At 49.1% G+C, this 19,900-nt stretch overlaps 1 protein-coding gene across 1 annotated transcript in view; it reads left to right on the top strand.

Annotated features, from left to right (window-relative positions):
* The first annotated feature begins 2,388 nt into the window (after positions 1-2,388).
* The window catches only part of ITGA9 (integrin subunit alpha 9), a 363,244-nt gene continuing 345,732 nt past the window's right edge, over positions 2,389-19,900 (top strand). The window contains exon 1 of the mRNA XM_027523417.1: positions 2,389-2,853. Coding sequence (XP_027379218.1) covers positions 2,669-2,853 — 185 coding nt within the window. The 5' untranslated portion in view covers positions 2,389-2,668. The remainder of the gene's footprint in view (positions 2,854-19,900) is intronic.

The following is a 19,900-nucleotide window of genomic DNA, read 5'->3' as shown; positions in this document are numbered from 1 at the left end:
ATGTTTTAAAAATGTGGCATTACCTATTCTAACACTGATGGTTGTTACTTAAAGCAGTTTCACTAAATTTGGATCTCTGGAAAAAAACATTTGTTTTGAGCATGGAAGCAGGTTGGAAATATTGCACTCGATAATAACAGTGGGAGTTTTTGGCATATGAAATAATTCAATGGTAAAGTATTTGTTTAAATCTCTGCCTGCTATTATAGTTGAAGGTTTGGTGATAGTACTTGCCCTTCCTATGAACTTTCTGGATTTCAAAACCATGTGGAAATGTAGTTTGTCTTACATAAAAAAATAAAGTCGGCAACTTCTGAAGAATTAACATCAACAAGCATATTAAGCCAAGTATCAATCATTTAGAGAATGATTATCAGGTTGTGAATGATCTTGGCCCTTTTGCTTTCTCTCCCTTCTTTGACAATATGGTAAGGATAACTTTCTTCCATAGGTTGGCTGGTCTCCTTAACCTATGCTGGGAGTGCAAGTGAGTTTCGGCCCCTCAACAGAGGCCAGGCTATTCTAACAGGATTTCACTTTGATGAATGCTTTGGCTTTATGGATAGAGCATCTTCTACATCCCATTGGTGGCTCTCTGTAGACAACTTAGGCAGTACAAAAGGATAGATAGATGGTGGATAGGTAAGTAGGAAGATAGATGGATAGATGATGTGTAAGTCAGCAAGAATAGCCCACAATCTCAACTGTAACCATAACTAATGTTTCAGGTAAACATCCAGACCTCTTTTTTTTGGGGGGGGGCATTATTAATTTTATTTATTGCTTACTTGTTTTATATTTTATCAATTTTTTTGATTATGTCCATTCTTTTAAAAATTCTAAAAATATAATTTCAAAAGGTTACACTCCAATTATTATAAAATATTGACTGTGTTCCCCATGTTGCAAAATACATCCTTAAGCATATTTTACATCTAATGGTTTGTATCTCCCACTCCTCCACCCCCATATTATCCCTGCCCTCTCCCCACTCAGACCTCTCTTTGAATCCTTGCTGTTCATCCTGGGACACTCAGATAAATCACTTAGCTTCAGTGCCTTAGTTTCCTCATCTCTATTATTGTTATTATTTTGTCAGGGGGACATGATCTGTGGCTCACTGGATCTCAGTTCCCTGACTGGGGACTGAACCTGGGCAATGGTAGTGAAAGCGCAGAATCCTAACCACTAAGCTACCAGGGAACTCCCTCATACCTTTTTTTTAATGCGCATGTGGACAGAGGAGCCTGGAATGGGATGGCAAAGAGTCATACAGGACTTAGTGACTGAACAACAACAAAAGCCTACATTTGTCATCATATTTTCAACATGTTAGAACTTGTGGAATTACAGCTCAAACAGTGCTCACAGGGAAATTTAGTGTGTGTGTGTACACGTGTATCATCAGTTCAGTTGCTCAGTCGTGTCTGACTCTTTGAGACCCATGGAGTGCAGCACACCAGGCTTCTCTGTCCACACCAACTCCCAGAGCTTACTCAAACTCATGTCCATTGAGTCAGTGATGCCATCCAAGCATCTCATCCTCTGTCGTCCCCTTCTCCTCCTGTCTTCAATCTTTCCCAGCATCAGGGTCAGCTCTTCGCATCAGGTGGCCAAAGTATTGGAGTTTCAGCTTCAGCATCAGTCCTTCCAATGAACACCCAGGACTGATCTCCTTTAGGATGGACTGGTTGGATCTCCTTGCTGTCCAAGGGATTCTCAGGAGTCTTCTCCAACACCACAGTTCAAAAGCATCAATTCTTTGGCGCTCACCTTTCTTTATGGTCTAACTCTCATATCCATACATGACTACTGGAAAAACCATAGCTTTGACTAGACAGACCTTTGTTGGCAAAGTAAGTACTCTGTATTTTAATATGCTGTCTAGGTTGGTCATAGCTTTTCTTCCAAGGAGCAGTATAATATTTATATATAATGCATATTACAAATAATATATATTAGAAAAAGAAAAATCGTAAGGCTAAAAATCTAAGCGTTCATCTCATGGTACTAGAGAAAAATGTTGCAAATCTAGAGAAAGTAGAAGAAAAGAAAGGTAAAAAACAAATTGATAAAATTTTAAAATTGGAAAGTAAATGCGTTACAGAAATAAAATCATTAACGTTAAAAGTGGGTTCTTTAAAAAAATTAATAAAATTAATGGTTCCTACAAAGACATATCAAGAAATAAAGAGTAAAAACACAAAATACAAGTAGGGTGGGCTCAGGACCCGGCGCCCAGGGCTCGCCGGGGACACTGGGCGCTGGGGCGGGTCTCTGGGCTCCTCCGCGGCCGCGGGAGGTGGTGCCGGGCTCGCGGCCCGCAGGGAGCGCTGCTGCGCCGTTCCGCCGCCGGCCACTCAGGCCGCCCACCCCGCGGGCGCGCCTCTCCGCAGTCCAGCGCCGCCCGGCCCGGGACCCACTCGCTCCGAGCGCGCACACTTCTCGGCTGGACAGAGGACGCCGGCCGCTCCGGGCCGCCCCTGTGCTGTCCTACGGCTCCCGCTCGGCCCACCGCCCCCAGCCCGGCACCGCGTCCCTCCTGAGCCCGAGCGCAGAGTTCCGGCCCCCAGGAGACTCTCGGCCGTCGGCGGACCCCTCGGCCCCTCCGCCGGCGCGCTCGGCGCCCTGCTCGCGGGGCTCAGGGGAGGGCGGCGGCCAGCTGGGGATGGGCGGCTCGGCGGCGCAGAGGGGCGCCGGGGGGCTCCGCGCGCTGCTCCTGGCGTTGGTGGCTGCAGGGACCCCTGCGGGCGCCTACAACCTGGACCCGCAGCGCCCAGTGCGCTTCCAAGGTCCTGCCGGGTCCTTCTTCGGCTACGCGGTGCTGGAGCACTTCCACGACAACACGCGCTGGTGAGTGCCCTCCCGGCCCGGACCCCGACCGCAGCCCGGCCCGGCCCGGCCCGGCCCGGCCCGGTCCCGCTGCAGCCCCGAGGCCGCCGCCGCCTTTCCGGCCTCTCCATGCCGCCGTCCCGAGGGGGCGATTTAAATGTCTCCGTTGCGTGCAGCCCGGCCGCCTAGGAAAAGAAGGGACGAGGGAAGACACGGTCTCCGCTCCCGGACGACCCGGTGGGCTCCCCAGGAGGAGGGGGCCGGGCGCCTCTCCGGGTGGGAGAACCGCCGGGATTGCCCCTCGGCCTCCCAGGCAGTCTCGGCTTAACTCAGGGGCGCGAAGTAACTTGGTTCCTCTGCCTCCACGGGGCTCGGGAGGCCGGGCCAGCACCTCGAACGTCCCTCTCCGGGGTGACCGGCAGACTTCTCAGTTTCGAGAACTCTTGGTGACACCCCCCGCCCCCCCAACTCTCCCGGTTTAGGCGTCTCCTGCCGGCTTTGCAGCTGGAAGCGGTGTAACCGCGAAATGCGAGGGGGAGTGGGCTCGGTGTTCCTGGGGGAGATGCCAACTGAGTGGTCCTCAGGCTCATCAGGCCCTCTGGGGAAGCGAGCCGAGAGGGTCGGGAAGGCAGGGAAGGGGGACAATCCAGGACACTCAGTGACAAGGCCGGTAGGGCTGGCTAGTGAGTGATTTCTGGGGCGGCCTGGGTCTCACCACACATGGAGGCGGCTGCCCTGGAGACAAGCACTGTATAGAGGTCGAGGAGGACAGCTGCCCCCTGAAAGTCCCCCTGAGAGCTCTCCTCATTAGGCACCATCTGCAAAGGGGCACAGAGCTTGAGTGGCCAACCCCAGAGGAGAAGCACCAGGGAGGTTGGTCTCTCCTTGGCCCTTTCCTCCCGCCTAAGGGCAAATGAAACAACCCCAGGAGGGGTCAGGCACTCCTCAAAGAGTTAGAGGGTGGATAGTTCCCCAGTGGGGCCTAGGCGGCAGCTAGTCCTGGACTGGTTTTATTGTGAGCATCCTTAGGGATTGCAGGCTGGAAGGGCAAAGACCTCCTCTGTGCTCAGCTTGCAGTTCCGCCTGGAATTGGACAGAGACTGATGGAACTGGGAGGGTTGGTAGATTCGTCTTGAGCATTCCTGGAAAATCGGGAACTTTGTGACCTGCCAGCCCTTTAACAATCATGACGTTTAGGAGAGCTGCCTCCAGGAGAACCAGCTTTGAAGGTCTTTGTGTAGCTCCTGCCCAGTTCCCTGTCTCCCTCCCTACTGTTTACCCCAGTTCCTGAGTTAAAGGCCAACTGTCATTTCCTGCAATTGCCAAATCCCCCCTTGACAGCAAAGCAGGCTGACACCTTTTCTGTGTCATCCCGTGTACTCAGTGTGCCCTGTGGACTTTGAATTTGGTAGAGAAGGTGGCCTGGGCAGGAGCAGGTAGAGAACACATCCCAGGATCCGAGGCTAGGCTCCGGGACCGTGTGACCTTGGCACAAAGCATGTGGGGAGGGCTGTCAAAAATAGGACTAGTCGGGGCAGGGGGCTGCTGAGGAGGGGCAGGCGGGGAAGCTGAAGCATCACTGATGCGGGAGGACCTTTACCGTACAGAGAGCTGCCAGGACCTACCTCCTGGACTTGGACGGGCCGCAGGTGGAAGCTGCCCTAGCTCAGAGCAAGTAGGGGGAGTCAAGACCTGGAAAAAGAGTTCAGTCTGCTTTTTTTGTTTTTAAAGTCTTTTGGCCAAGCCGCACTGCATGTAGGATCTTTAGGTCCCCAACCAGAGATCAAACCTGGGCCCCCTGCAGTGGAAGCACAGTCTTAACTATTGGACCACCAGGGATGTTCCCAGTCTGCTTTGTTTTAAAAAAGGGGATGAGGAAAGCCTGTGTGATGTGAATAAATTTGGCAAGTGCAGGGAAAGACCCAGGGTATGTGGCAGAGAGGGGTTGAGGATGGAGGGTCATGCTGGTTAGTGGCCGTGGTGTCACGGGAGATGTGGGGCAGATATTTCAGGGATTCAGAGGAGCCCCTCATCACAGCCAGGCTGCTGGTCTCAAAAGCTTTCTCTCTGCTTCTTATACTGAGTGGGCTGCTCTTTTTTTTCTTATTCTTTTTTTATATTATTATTGAGATATAATTCACACATAACATTAATTCCAGGTGTACAGCATAATGACTTGATATACATATATATTTTGAAATGGTCACCACAATAAGTTCATCCTAACATCGGTCATCAGACACAGTTACAATTTGGTGTGCCATGAGAACTTTGAAGACTTTACTACTCTCTTAGCAACTTTTAAATATGCAATACAATATTGTTAACTATAGTCACCGTGCTGCATATTACATCTCCATGACTTATTTTTATTAAATTCTCTTGGAGTATAGTTGCTTTACAGTGTCATGGTAGTTTCCACTGTACAAGGTGAATCAGTGATACATGTATGTATATCCCCTCTTGCTTGGATTTCCTTTCCCTTTCTATCACCACAGAGTATTATGTAGGGTTCCCTATGCTCTACAGTAGGTTCTCATTAATTTCCTATTTTACACATAGTAGAATCCCAATCTCCCAACAGCCTGCTCTTTTTATCTGACTTCTTGTCCCTATAAATTTTCAAGTACCAACTAATCCCTCCTGTGATCTATTTAAAGCAGCTTTTCCTTTGCCTCTCCCCTACTCCACACTGCCTTGATTTTGTATTAGTTCTTGCTTATCTCCTTGACTTGTATCCTTCTGCTGTTTCTTCCAAGCATCTTGGGCTTTTGTCATAGCTTAGTCAGTAAAGAATCTGCCTGCAATGCAGGAGACCCAGGTTTGATTCCTGCATCAGGAAGATCCTCTGGAGAAGGGAATGGCAACCCACTCCAGTATTCTTGCCTGGAGAATCCCATGGACAGAGGGGCCTGGCAGGCTACAGTCCATGGGCTCAGACATGACTGAGCGACTCAACCAGCGCCAAGCATCTTGTCTCCCTTCTCTCGCTTCTCGGTCTTAGACCTTGAACATTATTCTCTGCTGACTGGGTTGCCCAGTCTTGGTATACCATGGCCTTTGAAGGAAGAGACTTCCAGCATCTCCTATTTTCTTCTTTCTTTTCCTTCTATCTTTAGAGGCTAGACTTACTGTGATAATCACGAAACTTCCTCCAAAGGCCTCCCACTTGCATAGGCCTCTACCCAGGCCCTGTGCTTAATTCTGTACTCATAATTTTGTATTCATTTTCTTAAGGGTAGTTGTCCTGTATTTGTAGGATTCAGGCCCTGTGGAATCTGGAACTGCTACTCGGTCTCTACCTTAACTTTCAGCTCTGGGGTTTATTGATTGACTTAGTGACTGATGGTTGGGCTCTACCTACCAGGCAGTTCTTGGGTCCTGGATCTTTTAGCTTTGCTTGAGGGACAGGCAAGTTGTTTCCAATGATTCACGATTATAAACAGCAGCAGGGTAAACATCCTTCTAACAAAAGCCTTGCGGACATCCTTAATTATTTCCTTTGCATAAGTTCCTGGGCTTAGAATCACTCTGTCAGAGAGGGAGGGAGGCTTTCAGGCATTTTCTCTGAGTTTCCATAGTGCCAATGAAGCTGAAATGTGAACTTTAGGGGGATGTATTAATTGTGGAGTAATGTACCAAAGGGCTGCTCCAGTCCAATGGGGGAGCAGAGCCACCTACATGAAGGAGACTTCAAAAAGATGACAGAGTCGGGTTGGGTGTAAGTGGTAGACTTGACGAGGAAAAGTCATGTATTGAAACTCTGAATGGAACAGAAGGCGGTGTTCACTAAACCTCATGTCTTTCGTCTTTCTTCTTGAGCAGAGATTATTCTGTAGCTTCTTCATTCAGTCTTTCATGGTTTAATAGTTTTGCCTCATGCTAATTAAACACCTTTTACAGGTGGGAGGATTTGTCTTGTGTAAGGTAAGGAGGGAGGGGAGTGCTGCGTGGCGGGGAGAGTGGGGGCTCTGCAGGGGTCAGAGAGGAGGGGTCCCCGGACCGAGGGCCCCCCAGGCACACATCACAGAGCACCCGCATGTGCTCTGTCAGCAGAACTAGTTATGGGGACTAGTCTGTGTCTTCTCGAACCCCATAACTGAGCATTCCAAGCATTTCGTTTTTAAACCAGAATTGTCACTGACCTGAGGTCCTAGCTCTCCGTGTGTGGGGTGGTGGTGGGGGGCTTGCCTTCTGAGCCGCGGACCCTCATCCTGCACTTGCAGTCATGCTGCGTTGAGAACGGAGCACGACCCCACCTCTCTCCGAGGGTGTGGCTTGAGTGGCCTCTGCCGCATGCTCTGGGCAGTGAGCGTTGTCCCCCTGGCCAGATGGACCGCAGTACCCCAGGGAGTGTGATAGACGTCGCTGGTATCGGTTTGGATGCAAACAGCAAGGGACTCGGTTTCTGTTTTTTCCCAGTGATCCCTGTCTGCCTGCCCTGAGCTAGCGTCCTCTCCCAAACCTGCCACCCCCAGCTCTTCTTGCCCCATTTGAACAACAAGCAAGAGGTACCAGGGAACACGGACAGAGCAGATTTCTGTCCCCTTCCTGTAGACATGGACAGTCCCTCAGCTGCAGGGCAGACAACTGTGACACCCTGTGAGATAAATACATGCAGCCCGGCAGGCGTCCAGGCCCCGGAACGGGGTTCTTTCACACCCTCCCCTCCCCTCCTTCCTCTGGGCCCCAGACGCCCCGGAGTCTGAGGCGGTTGGGTGCCCTGGCTTCCTTTCTGGAGACGTGCTTCCTGCCCCATCTCCCGGGACACATCAAGACGGCTGTGCTCCGGCCCAGAGCAAGTGCTCGGAAATGGAAGAGGCGCCGGCATTCGCTTTGTTAAGGTTGTCTGAGCATCACTCAGTGAGGAACAGGAGGCGATTCAGAGCCGAGGGGAACATGGCATCCTCTCATTTGCATGAAGCTTGAGAATTAAGAGAACAAGCTAGCTGGTTCTGCACTGCCAGTGCAGTGGCCACGAGCCAGCTGTATTGCCATTTGAATTAATTACTACCAGGGATTTCCCAGGTGGTCCAGTGGTTAAGACTGTGCTTTCACTGCTGAGGGCATGGGTTTGATCCCTGGTTGGGGAGCTAAGATCCTGCATCCCATACCGTGTAGCCAAAAAAAAAAAAAAAATTGCAGCCAAATAAAATGAAGAATTCAGACCTGCAGTCACACCACCACATTTCAACTTGTCAGTAGCCACAGGTGCCTTATGGGTGCTGTTTTCAACAGCACACAGAACATTTTCACCATTGTGGAGAGTTCCAGTGCTTGTTTGAAGCAATGACTTGTGTCTTTTTTTTTTTTAAGTTACTATTGAATTTGTTACAATATCACTTCTGTATTATGTTTTGATTTTTTGGCCATGAGGCATGTGGTATCTTAGTTCCCTGATCAGGGATCAAACTGGCACCCCCTGCATTGGAAGGTGAAGTCTTAACCACCAGACTGCCAGGGAAGTCCCTGACTTGTGTCTTAAACAGCTCAATAGAGATCCAAAGGCAATGTAACCAAGAAAAAAAAGTCAGCCTCTGCATATCTGAGTATTAAAACTGAAATGAGGGAGCTTAAATTTAATTAAAACTTAATAGCTGTCAGCCTCTTTTCATCCATCAAACATTGGAGTGCCTGCTCTATGCTGAGGGCTAGCGATTCAAGAATGAAAAATGCACTCAGCCTGATGGATGAGAAGACTGTGGGCTTCTCCCCTTGTACGTCAGGCAGAAATAAGATGTGGGCTCCGATGTGGGAGGGCAGGTCCTCAGGCAGGCAGGGGGAGTTCTGATAGGCAGAAAAGAGCCCCATGAAAATAGAACCTTTGGAAGGGGGATGCTGGGACCATGGGCCCTGTTCCCCACCCCGACCTGGCTTTGTGCAGAGGCACCCAGAGATGCTGGTGGCAGCCAGGCTGTCTCATAACCCCTGTGGCGAGGTCTTTGCCCAGCTCTCAGGCTGGGCTGTAACCCCACTTCCCCATCTGGGTTTTCTGGAAGTAGCTTTTTCAGATCTTGTTCCAGGTTCTTACTAGCCCTGCAGTGCCTGCTTTTTGAAAGTGCTCAAGAAGAGATGACACGCGTATGAGGCCCCAGTTCTAAGGGGCCCTGGACAGCATCCCTTGAGGGTTTCCGTGACATTTCCCTGAAGATCTCAAGAAACTGGCAAGGGTGCTGTTTCCTGAGCTAGTGCTGAACACTGGCCGGGGCAGAGGCAGCTGTCACACTCCGGAGAGAACCTTCCAAGGCAAGAAGACAGACTCTCTCCAGCCAGTCTCTAACAGCCCAGAGTGTGAGAGTGTGAAGGGCCGGGCCCCGGCCAGCTCTGAGTCCCCAGCGAGCTGCTGCTGGTCAGGAAACAGTCTCCTTCTGATAACTCCCATTGTGATCTGTCTGCGGAGGATGCTGTTGTCACATTTATTAAAAGCAGCCATGGTGTTCTCAGAAACCACTTGCTTTCAAGGGTTTAACTTGAAACTTTAAGAAATGTAACTTTAAGAAATCAAAACAAATGACCCCATCAGATAGGACTTGCTGGGCATCTGCAAGAGGTCCAATCTTTCACAAGTGTGATAGTCTCTAGGGGAATCTTCAGGACCACATGGTGACTGGTGTCTAGTTTGCCAGATGGAGAAGTAAGGCTCACGGAGTTACATGCCTTGACCAGGGTCCATTCCAGCCTTGGCTAATCAGTGTGCACTGGGGCCCTCGGTCAGTCTGGGTCCTCTGGGAAGCAGATGCTAAGACAGAGATAGGAGTTGAAAAGAATTATGGGTACGGGGAGTAAGGCGGATGAAAGAACAGGGGAGATGAAACAGAATTGGGCAGGGAAAGCCTCAGACGGTGATGCGGGCCTGATAAAAGTCTCAGTCAACTTAGGGGGAAGCTGCTGTATAGAATAGGGAACTCAGCCTGGTGCTCCGTGATGACCTAGATGGGTGCGATGAGGGGGTGGGAGGGAGAGTCAAGAGGAATAAGATATAAGTATACTTAACAGCTGATTCACATTGCTGTACAGCAGAAACTAACACAACATTGTAAAGTAACTGTCCTCCAATTTAAAAAATATCCTATGATAAGCCATAGTGGAAAAGAATATTTAAAAAAAGAATGTGTATATATATATATAATATATATATATACACACAACTGAATCACTTTGCTCTATAGTAGGAATTAACAATGTTGTAATTCAACTATACTTCAATAAACATCAGTAAGAAGAAGTCTTAGCTAACTCAACAGGGGCATCCCCAATCCCCAGCACCCCATATGATCATAGTCAGCCCCCGTGGTTGCCTGGGGAAGGCCTGGCCTCAGCTTGATTGCCTGAAAGGGGCGGCAGCTGGCGGCTGTCAGCTCACTGTCCCCTTGCAGCCCGATGGACGAGGTGCTGGGCTCAGTGGTAGACACGGAGCCCGTCATGTGTGAAGGGTCGTGTGAGGTGTGTCCCTCGGCCTGTGGCGTGGCAGGGATAATCTGTGCTCCTGCTCATCCTGCTGTATCAGCCCAGGCAGTGCTGGGATTCTGGGCTGTTAGGATAAGCCCCGAAGCAGACTTGCAGGGTGACTCTTCCTGACCTCGGGGAAATCACAGGCGAGGGGCGGAGGAGGAAGAGAGCTCCCACCTTATCCTGAGCCTCTGACCAGAGCTGCAACCCTGGTATCTTGTGACCCACAAAGCCTTAAGCTGTGTGGATCTGGAGGGACAGAGTAGTTGAACTGAGGCCGAAGCAGAGAAAAGTGTTTGATCATCACCTTTTTTTTTTTTTTTTTTTTGCTAGAGGGAGCCTTAGGAAGTGAAAGCGAATCCAAGATTGGTGAGAATCCAGTCTTTGAAACCACAGGGTCACTTGGTCCCCAGTTTCTGCTTTTCTGGGACTCTTGTTACGAGTTTAAATTTGTAGCAGCGGCAGCCACAGCACTGCTGATTGCTTAGCCCATGTTGAGTACCGTTCTACCTGCTTCATGTGTATTGACTCAACATTCCCTACAATTGCTTCAGCTAGTCGTCATTGTAGCCTCATTCACAAGGGGGAAACTGAGGCATGGAGGGACAGAGTAGTTGAACTGAGGCCTGCACCTTTGCCTCTCAAGAAGAGTTTAGGGCCTCAAGGCACCCAGACATCTGTGTTGTGAGACTCTGTCCTGCTTTCCTGAGAAGGTTCTGGAAGCTTACCAATGACACCCTTTGCAGATGTTTATTCAGGACCCACTGGCTACCTGTGTGGAGATACTGGGGTTTTGCTTTCCAGAGATGCTCAGTCCCTCAGGAAAGAGGGACCAGTCATCCTGCCAGGGATGTTTGTAGGGTCTTCGCTCACCCTAGGTCACAGTTAGGACAGATATGTCCTAGGAAATATGGAACGTTCTGGAATTCCCTGTATCCATCCTAACCTCTCTGGGTTTCCCTCCCTCCATCTGCTCCCTTGAGTGCTCCTGGCTGCCACGGCTTACTGAAAAAGTTTCCTTTGGAGAGTAGATGGGGAAGGATGCCACCTCTGCTGGTGTTCAGGATTCACTCCTGGATTTGTAATATTGTTAAAGAAACCCACTCAGCCTCAGAATTTCTGTATAAATGGCCAGAAGTATGAGAGCAAAGATGATTTAGGTCTGCCCCCCGCCCCCTGCAAAGCTCAGCGTCAAAAAGGCATGGGATGAATTTCTTCCATCTCAGTTCATCTGTTGGTATGTTGAACCTCTCCCAGCCCTTCTGGACTGTCTAGCCTGGAAATGCTGCAACACGCACACACCCCAGAGCAAAGTTGGCTGTGTGCAGGCCCCTCCAAGGGCAGCAGTATGCAGGGTCCTGGCACCACCTCTCCACCAGCTCGGGTCCTGAAGTGGATGTTCTACACTCAGGGGAGTGGGGTCCTTCCTGACTCTGCCTTCCTTAGGGCCCCTGGTTCCCTGCTGCTGCTGCTAAGTCACTTCAGTCATGTCCGACTCTGTGCGACCCTATAGACGGCAGCCCACCAGGCTCCCCCGTCCCTGGGATTCTCCAGGCAAGAACACTGGAGTGGGTTGCCACCTGGTTCCCTAGCAACAACCAAATCTGTGGTCTGAGCCATAGCAGGTGCGCTGCCGAGATGTACAGTGGCCCTGCCAGCCTGCCTTCGCCCCCATTTAGAAGCTGTGTGTTCTTAGCAAGTTGCTTTAGGTGTTTGAGCCTCAGTCTCTCCTCTGTGAAAGAGGAACAAAGAGAGTTTGTACTGCATGACATTGTGGGGGGAATTAAATGAGATTATGTCTGCAAAGCCTGAAACATAACGTGTACCACGTAGTAGAACCTGGATAAATCTGAGTAGCTGTTTCTTCCTGTTTCTTTGAGCCAGCATTCCAAGCTAATGATCTTCATCCTGACTTCATATGCTAAAATTTTGCTTTCAGAGCATTTGTTGATTCATTCATTTATCAAAATTTGAGCATCAGCACTCCATACAGAAATGAATGAGACGCTCTTTATTATGTGTCGTCTGTAAAATTTTGGTCATGCCCAGCATCAGTCTGCATTTTTGTTTATTTATTCATATGTCTGTTTCCAAAGATCTGAGTTGGCTATTTTCATAGGAGACTTGTGGGACTGTAAAGCCTGAAGTTTTTAAAAATCTTTTTAAAATCCAAGTATAATTGGTTTACAATATTATGTGTTTCAAGTGTACAACATAGTGATTCAATATTTTTATAGATTATACTTCTTATAAAGTAATTATAAAATATTGACTACATTCCCTGTGCTGTTCAATGTATGCTTGTAGCTTATTTATGTACAGTAATTTGTACCTCTTTAGGGCTTCCTTGGTAGCTCAGGCAGTAAAGAATCTGCCTGCAATGCAGAGACCTGGGTTCAATCCCTAGGTCAGGAAAATCCCGTGGAAACTGGAATGGCAACCCACTCCAGTATTCTTGCTTGGAGAATTCTGTGGACAGAGGAGCCTGGTGGGCTACAGTCCATGGGGTCGCAAGAGTCAGACACGATCGAGTGACTAACACACGCACAATTTCCTACCACTGTCTTGCTCCTCCCTGCTTCCCTCTCCCCTTTGGCGAGCACTAGTTCCCTGTATCTGAGTCTGTTTCTGTTTTGTTATGTTCATTTTTTTGTTTTATGGTTTAGGTTCCACACATGAGTGATTGCATATAGTATGTGTCTTTCTCTGACTTATTTCACCAAGCATAACACCGTCCAAGTCCACCCATGTTCTTGAAATTTTGCCATTTGCTTGCTTTCTTGTGGCTGAGTAATATCACATTGTATATATACCACATCTTTATCCATTCATCTGTCGCTGGACACTTAGGTTGCTTCCAAGTCTTGGCTATTGTAAATAATACTGCTGTGAATATTGGGATGCATGTATCTTTTCAAATTAGTGTTTTTGTTTTCTACGAATGGAATTGTGGATCGTATGGGGATTCTATTTTCAGGTTTTTAAGGAACCTCCATGGTGGCTGCCCCAGTTTCCATACCCACCAACAGTGTGGGAGGGTTCCCTTTTCTCTACATTTGTTATCTGCAGTCTTTTTTGATGATGGCCATTCTGACAAGGGTGCGATAAAACCTGTCATTTCGCATGGCTCTTCCTTCTCTCAGAGAGCAGATTGGAAGCCATTCCTATTCTGGGGAGCCCTGTCCTTCATGCCAGCATCCAGATAAGTCTGGGAGCTAAATCCACACTTCCAAGGAGCTGGTGAGGATCTTAGCCAAAAAAAAAAAAAAGTAAATGTAAAAGTATTGACCTGTTTTTCTTAGAGAAGAAAAATTTTTTCAAGAAACCAATAGGAAGACCTCAAGACCCAGGTTTCCGGAGTTCTGCAACGTGCTCTGGCTCTCAGATTTTAATGTCTACCTAATGCTCTCAGGTGGGGAAGGAAAACCTCAGCTCTTTGCCATGTTTCCGTCTCTGGGTGTATCTACCAGGGCCTGAGCCCCTGGCCGGGGCAGCAGCCTCTGAGGACCCTTTATTCCCATCCAGGGCGGCCAAGGGGGTTTAATTCCTCTCCGAGGCGGGCCCTTCCCTGTGACTCTGTTCTTTCCCCGTTGGTCGTGGAATTCCACCAGTTTCCTTCTCAGGGAGTGCAGGATTTGGCATGGTCAGGTAACTTTCCTGGCTCCGGCTCATCCAGTCCTGGCTGTGTTTTGCCTAGGAATGGACGTGGAGTGATTCCTGGGGTTTCCCTGAGGTGCGGTGGACATGCAGCGATTGAATTCCACTCCTGTAACTAAAACATGGGTCCCCGGGGAAGTTTTGGTTTGGGGATCAAATGCCTGAAAGCAGACCTAATGGGTTTAAGGTTTTTAATCCCCACTTGCTGTCCTTGATCTGGCTGTAGTTTCGGCCTCCGAATCACTGCTGCGGTATTTGTGGGAGAGAGGAAACCTTGGGGACAGTGTCCGTTCCAAGCCTTCCTGAGGAGGCAGCTGTGGTTCAACCCTTTCCTACTACCTGTGTCCCTGGGGAACTGACCCGTGGTTTGCTCTCAGAGGGTGAGGGGTAGGTTCAGAGCTGGATGGGTGGCTGGATGGGAGCCCTGGTGACCAGCTTCCCCTGACACGGGTCAACCAAGGAAGTGGCTGTGTTGGAAAAATGGAGTGCACTTAACCTGCCACATAGGAGGGAGTTCACAGGGACTGGAAAGAGCACGCCCTTGGACGTGGGCCCCTGGGTTCAGACCCCAGCCCTGCCACTTACGAGCAGTGTGCCCATCGTCTCAGTAAAAACACGAAACGCTGCCTGGCAGGATTGCCTCGGACAGGAAATCAGACAATCCATGAGCATGGCTGGGGCCGGCAGATGAACAGATGGGCCCACATTTCCAGATAGGTGCGTGAACTGCTCATTTAGAGAGGCGGCACCTTATTGTAGTTTTGATTTGCATTTCTCTAATCCCATGGACGGAGAAGCCTGGTAGGCTGCAGTCCATGGGGTTGCACAGAGTCGGACACGACTGAAACGACTTAGCAGCAGCAGCCGCAGTCATTATCAATATTGAGCATCTTTTCATGTGCCTATTGGCCTTCTGTACGTCTTCTTTGGAGAAATGTCTATTTAGGTCTTCTGCCCGTTTTTTGTTTGGGTTGCTTGTTTTTTTTTGTTGTTGTTGAGTTGTATAAGCTGTTCATATATTTTGGAAATTAATCCCTTGTTAGTTGCATTGTTTGCAAATATCTTCTCTCATTCTGTAGGTTGTTTTTGCATTTTGTCTAGGTTTCCTTGTTGCAAAACCTTGTAAATTTGATCAGGTCCCATTTGTTTATTTTTGCTTTTGTTTCTAATGCCTTGGGAGACTGACCTAAGACTACACTGGTACAATTTATACCAGAGAATGTTTTGCTTTTATTCTCTCCTAAACATCAAGGTCATATTGTATAGCACAGGGAACTGTATATTCAATATCCTGTGACAAGCCATAATGGAAAAGAATATGAAAAGGATTATATATGAATCGGAGAAGGCAATGGCAAGCCACTCCAATACTCTTGCCTAGAAAATCCCATGGATGGAGGAGCCTGGTAGGCTGCAGTCCATGGGGTCGGTTCGAGTTGGACACGACTGAGTGACTTCACTTTCACTTTTCACTTTCACACAATGGAGAAGGCAGTGGCAACCCACTCCAGTGTTCTTGCCTGGAGAATCCCAGGGACGGCAGAGCCTGGTGGGCTGCCGTCTATGGGGTCGCATGGAGTCGGACACGACTGAAGCGACTTAGCAGCAGCAGCAGCAGCAGCAGCAGCAGCAGCAGCATATATGAATAGCTCAGTCGCTTTGCTGTAGAGCAGAAATTAACAGAACATTTTAAATCAACTGTAAATAATGGCTTCTCCGGTGGGTTAGCTGGTACTTGCCTGCCAATGCAGGAGACACAGGACGAGGGTTTGATCCCTGGGTGGGGAAGATCCCCTGGAGAAGGAAATGGCACCCCACTCCACTATTCTGGTCTGGAGAACCCAGGGCTACAGATTGTGGGGGTTACAGTCCATGGGGCTACAGTCCATGGAGGTTGCAAAGAGTCGGATACGACTGAGCCCACATGCACACATTACTTCAATAAAATTTCAGAGTGGCGGGGCGGGGTGGGGCGAGGGGGTGGGGGTGGCTAACCTCTGGGCAGCACTTTTACACCAGCAAAGTGAATATTCTGGGAAAGTGGGAAGGCGAGTGAAGTTCAGCCTTATGGGGAGGAGAAAGGCTTCCTCTCATCCTTTGGGGACGGAGCCTCCAATCCAGAGTTTAAGCGCAGGGTCACCTGCAGAGCATGAGGCACCTTTTCCAGACAGGGTCATACCTGTGAGCGGCTGGCACCTGTCGACTCCCTTTTCCTCCTTTCTGGCTGATGTGGGGAGGGCAGAGTAGGGGAGTGGGCACTGCACCCGACTGCCAGGGTGCGTGCTGCACTTGGCATCTCTGTGGGCTCAGGTGAGTGCCATGACCTCGTGTGGTCACCTGCTTCTCCATCTGTAAAGGAGGAATAATATCAGTGCCTCCCGCAGGCTTGTGGTGAAGATGAAATGCAGTTCAGCCCAGAGGGAGCCTAGCCCAACACCTGCACACTCCCCGTGCCCAATACAGGCTGGTGGTCCTTGTAATTAGGAACCCGAGTTCTGAGTTAAGGAGGAGACTGGGAAGTGCCTGGGCAGTTTCTGTGCATCTTTAACTGGGAGTGAGATAGAGGAGAGCTTGATTCTCAGGGGTCATCTCTTCATACTGGCCCCAGATGAGAGTGATTGTAATCAGTGTAGGTGGTTCTAGAACCCTTCTTAGAAGTCACCTGGAGAGTTTGTAAAAAATGCATGTTCTTTTTAAAACAGATTTGTTTTATTTTTTTTTATTTGGCTGGCTGTGCCAGGTCTTATTTGTTATGTGCGGGATCTTTGATCTTCGTGGCAGCACGAGGGATCGTTAGTTGTGGCATTTGAACTCTCAGTTGCGACATGTGGGGATCTGGTTCCCTGACCAGGGATCGAATCCTGCCCTCTTGCATTGGGACCTCAGAGTCTTAGCCGCTGGGCCACCAGGGAAGACCCAGAAAACACGTTCTGATCTAGTGGAAAGGGGATGGAGCCTGAGATTCTGCCTTCCCCTTATGCTCCCAGTGGTTCTCCGTGCTGCTGCTCTGAGGACTGCAACTTGAAGTCAAGCAAAGGTCCGAAGCAGCCAGATGATTTTTCATGGGGAGCCTGTTGGCGGGGACGCTCGGCTCCTTGAGATGGTAACTGTACAGAAGGAAGAAGCATCTTACTGTCTTATCAAGAGTGCCAGGAAAGATTTGAGGGGGAGGGTATGTCTGTGTAACTCAGAGTGAGAGAAAAAGCCAATGTCATCTTTTCAGTGGCATGCCCTGAACTCTGTCCTCTCTCTCAGGATCAGCCCGGCCGATAGCAGGGCTTCAGAAGAGGCAAACTCATTAGCTGGCCTGTGGAGCAGCCTTACTGGCCTGCAGCCTAGGTAAAGAGCAGTGCCAGGCTGTGGAGGAAGCCATGATGTTCTGTAAACACAGAGATACAGGCTCGTCCTCCCTCGAGCCACCCTGTGAATGTCAGGCATATGTGTGCACACATGCCCCCTTATCTCTTGCTTCATTTCCTGTCACACAGGAATTGGGGGGGAAGAAACTTCCTCCTCCAAGCAGCTGATTAAGAGTTTGAACCAGACGGTGGTAATCGGGTACTTCATCAGCTGTTGTTGTTGGAACCATTGAGTACCTTGGGCTTCGAAGGAAAGTATGATTCAGCAAGTCCTTTCTCCAACATTTTTTTTTCTCTATTTTTGGGCTGTGCCACATGGCATGTGAGATCCCAGTACGCTGACCAGGGATCAAACCTGTGCCCCCCCTGCAGTGGAAGTGTGGTGATCCAACCCCTGGACCACCAGGGAAGTCTCCCTTCTCCAACTTTAGATTTTGAAATAAATTTTTGCTTCTCTGTCTCAGCTCTCAGCTGGGAGAATCCATCCTGGGATTTAAGCTTTCCAGGTTGGATACCCAATAGAGGAATAGACCACTGTTTCTTTCTTTTTTATTTTAAATGTAGATCTATTTTTTGGCTGTGCTGTATGGAATGTGGGATCTTAGTTCCCTAACCAGGGATGGAACCTGTGACCCCTGCATTGGGAATGCTGTCTTAATCACTAGACCGCCAGGAAAGTCCCCTGCCATTGTTTCTTGCAGCCATTTCCCTTCCTTTGTACACAGTGAATTCTCCCCCTCATTTAGTTCTTGCGTTTTTGTTTGTTTTTAGCAGCATCTATTTCAGTTAGCAAATTGCCAACATCCGCTGGATCATAGAAAAAGCAAGAGTTCCAGAAAAACATCTATTTCTGCTTTATTGACTATGCCAAAGCCTTTGACTGTGTGGATCACAATAAACTGTGGAAAATTCTGAAAGAGATGGGAATACCAGACCACCTGATCTGCCTCTTGAGAAATTTGTATGCAGGTCAGGAAGCAACAGTTAGAACTGGACATGGAACCACAGACTGGTTCCAAATAGGAAAAGGAGTTCGTCAAGGCTGTATATTATCACCCTGTTTATTTAACTTATATGCAGAGTACCTCATGAGAAACGCTGGACTGGAAGAAACACAAGCTGGAATCAAGATTGCCGGGAGAAATATCAATAACCTCAGATATACAGATGACACCACCCTTATGGCAGAAAGTGAAGAGGAACTCAAAAGCCTCTTGATGAAAGTGAAAGCAGAGAGTGAAAAAGTTGGCTTAAAGCTCAACATTCAGAAAACGAAGATCATGGCATCCGGTCCCACCACTTCATGGGGAATGGATGGGGAAACAGTGGAAACAGTGTCAGACTTTATTTTTCTGGGCTCCAAAATCACTACAGATGGTGACTGCAGCCATGAAATTAAAAGACGCTTACTCCTTGGAAGGAAAGTGATGACCAACCTAGATAGCATATTCAAAAGCAGAGACATTACTTTGCCAACAAAGGTTTGTCTAGTCAAGGCTATGGTTTTTCCTGTGGTCATGTATGGATGTGAGAGTTGGACTGTGAAGAAGGCTGAGCGCGGGAAGAATTGATGCTTTTGAACTGTGGTGTTGGAGAAGACTCTTGAGAGTCCCTTGGACTGCAAGGAGATCCCACCAGTCCATTCTGAAGGAGATCAGCCCTGGGTGTTCTTTGGAAGGAATGATGCTAAAGCTGAAACTCCAGTACTTTGGCCACCTCATGCGAAGAGTTGACTCATTGGAAAAGACTCTGATGCTGGGAGGGATTGTGGGCAGGAGGAGAAGGGGACGCCAGAGGATGAGATGGCTGGATGGCATCACTGACTCGATGGATGTTGAGTCTGAGTGAACTCCAGGAGTTGGTGATGGACAGGGAGGCCTGGCGTGCTGCAATTCATGGGGTCGCAAAGAGTTGGACACGACTGAGCGACTGATCTGATCTGATTTCAGTTAGCATTTATTCACTGTGCTGATATAAATTTGGAGTTGGTGGGAATTTCTGGACCCAGCCCTGTCCCATGGGGCTTTTGGAGTGAAGGAGGAATTTGACATTCCCCAGCTCCTGGAAAATCCCATGGATGGAGGAGCCTGGTAGGCTGCAGTCCATGGGATCACAAAGAGTCAGACACGACTGAGCGGCTTCACTTTCCCTTTTCACTTTCATACATTGGAGAAGGAAATGGCAACCCACTCCAGTGTTCTTGCCTGGAGAATCCCAGGGACGGGGAAGCCTGGTGGGGTGCCGTCTATGGGGTCACACAGAGTTGGACACGACTGAAGCGACTTAGTAGCAGCAGCAGCAGCAGCTCCTGCAGTCTGCCTTGTGGAAGGGTGGTGGGTGTTTCAGCGTAGACATGGCAAACTACTAATTCCTCTCACCTGTGCAAACACAACGAGCATCGGAGAGAGCTGGCTCCAGTGACTCCAAAGCTCAGCCCCCAAAGCCAGGGGGGAAATTGATCCCTTAATGTGGCTTTCTTCTCACTGGAGTTTCCTTCAGAGGATCATTCTGCGTTTGTCAGAGAGCAGCCACAGACTGGCCCGACTGCCCTCGTGTGGGTGATGGAGGTGTCGTGGCTTGCTCGGGAAAGTGCTTGCTAAGAT

Source organism: Bos indicus x Bos taurus, chromosome 22 (genome assembly GCF_003369695.1).
Source record: "Bos indicus x Bos taurus breed Angus x Brahman F1 hybrid chromosome 22, Bos_hybrid_MaternalHap_v2.0, whole genome shotgun sequence".
NCBI lineage: Eukaryota > Metazoa > Chordata > Mammalia > Artiodactyla > Bovidae > Bos > Bos indicus x Bos taurus.
Note: the sequence above shows the minus strand (reverse complement) of the source record. Positions and strands in the feature narration are given on the sequence as shown.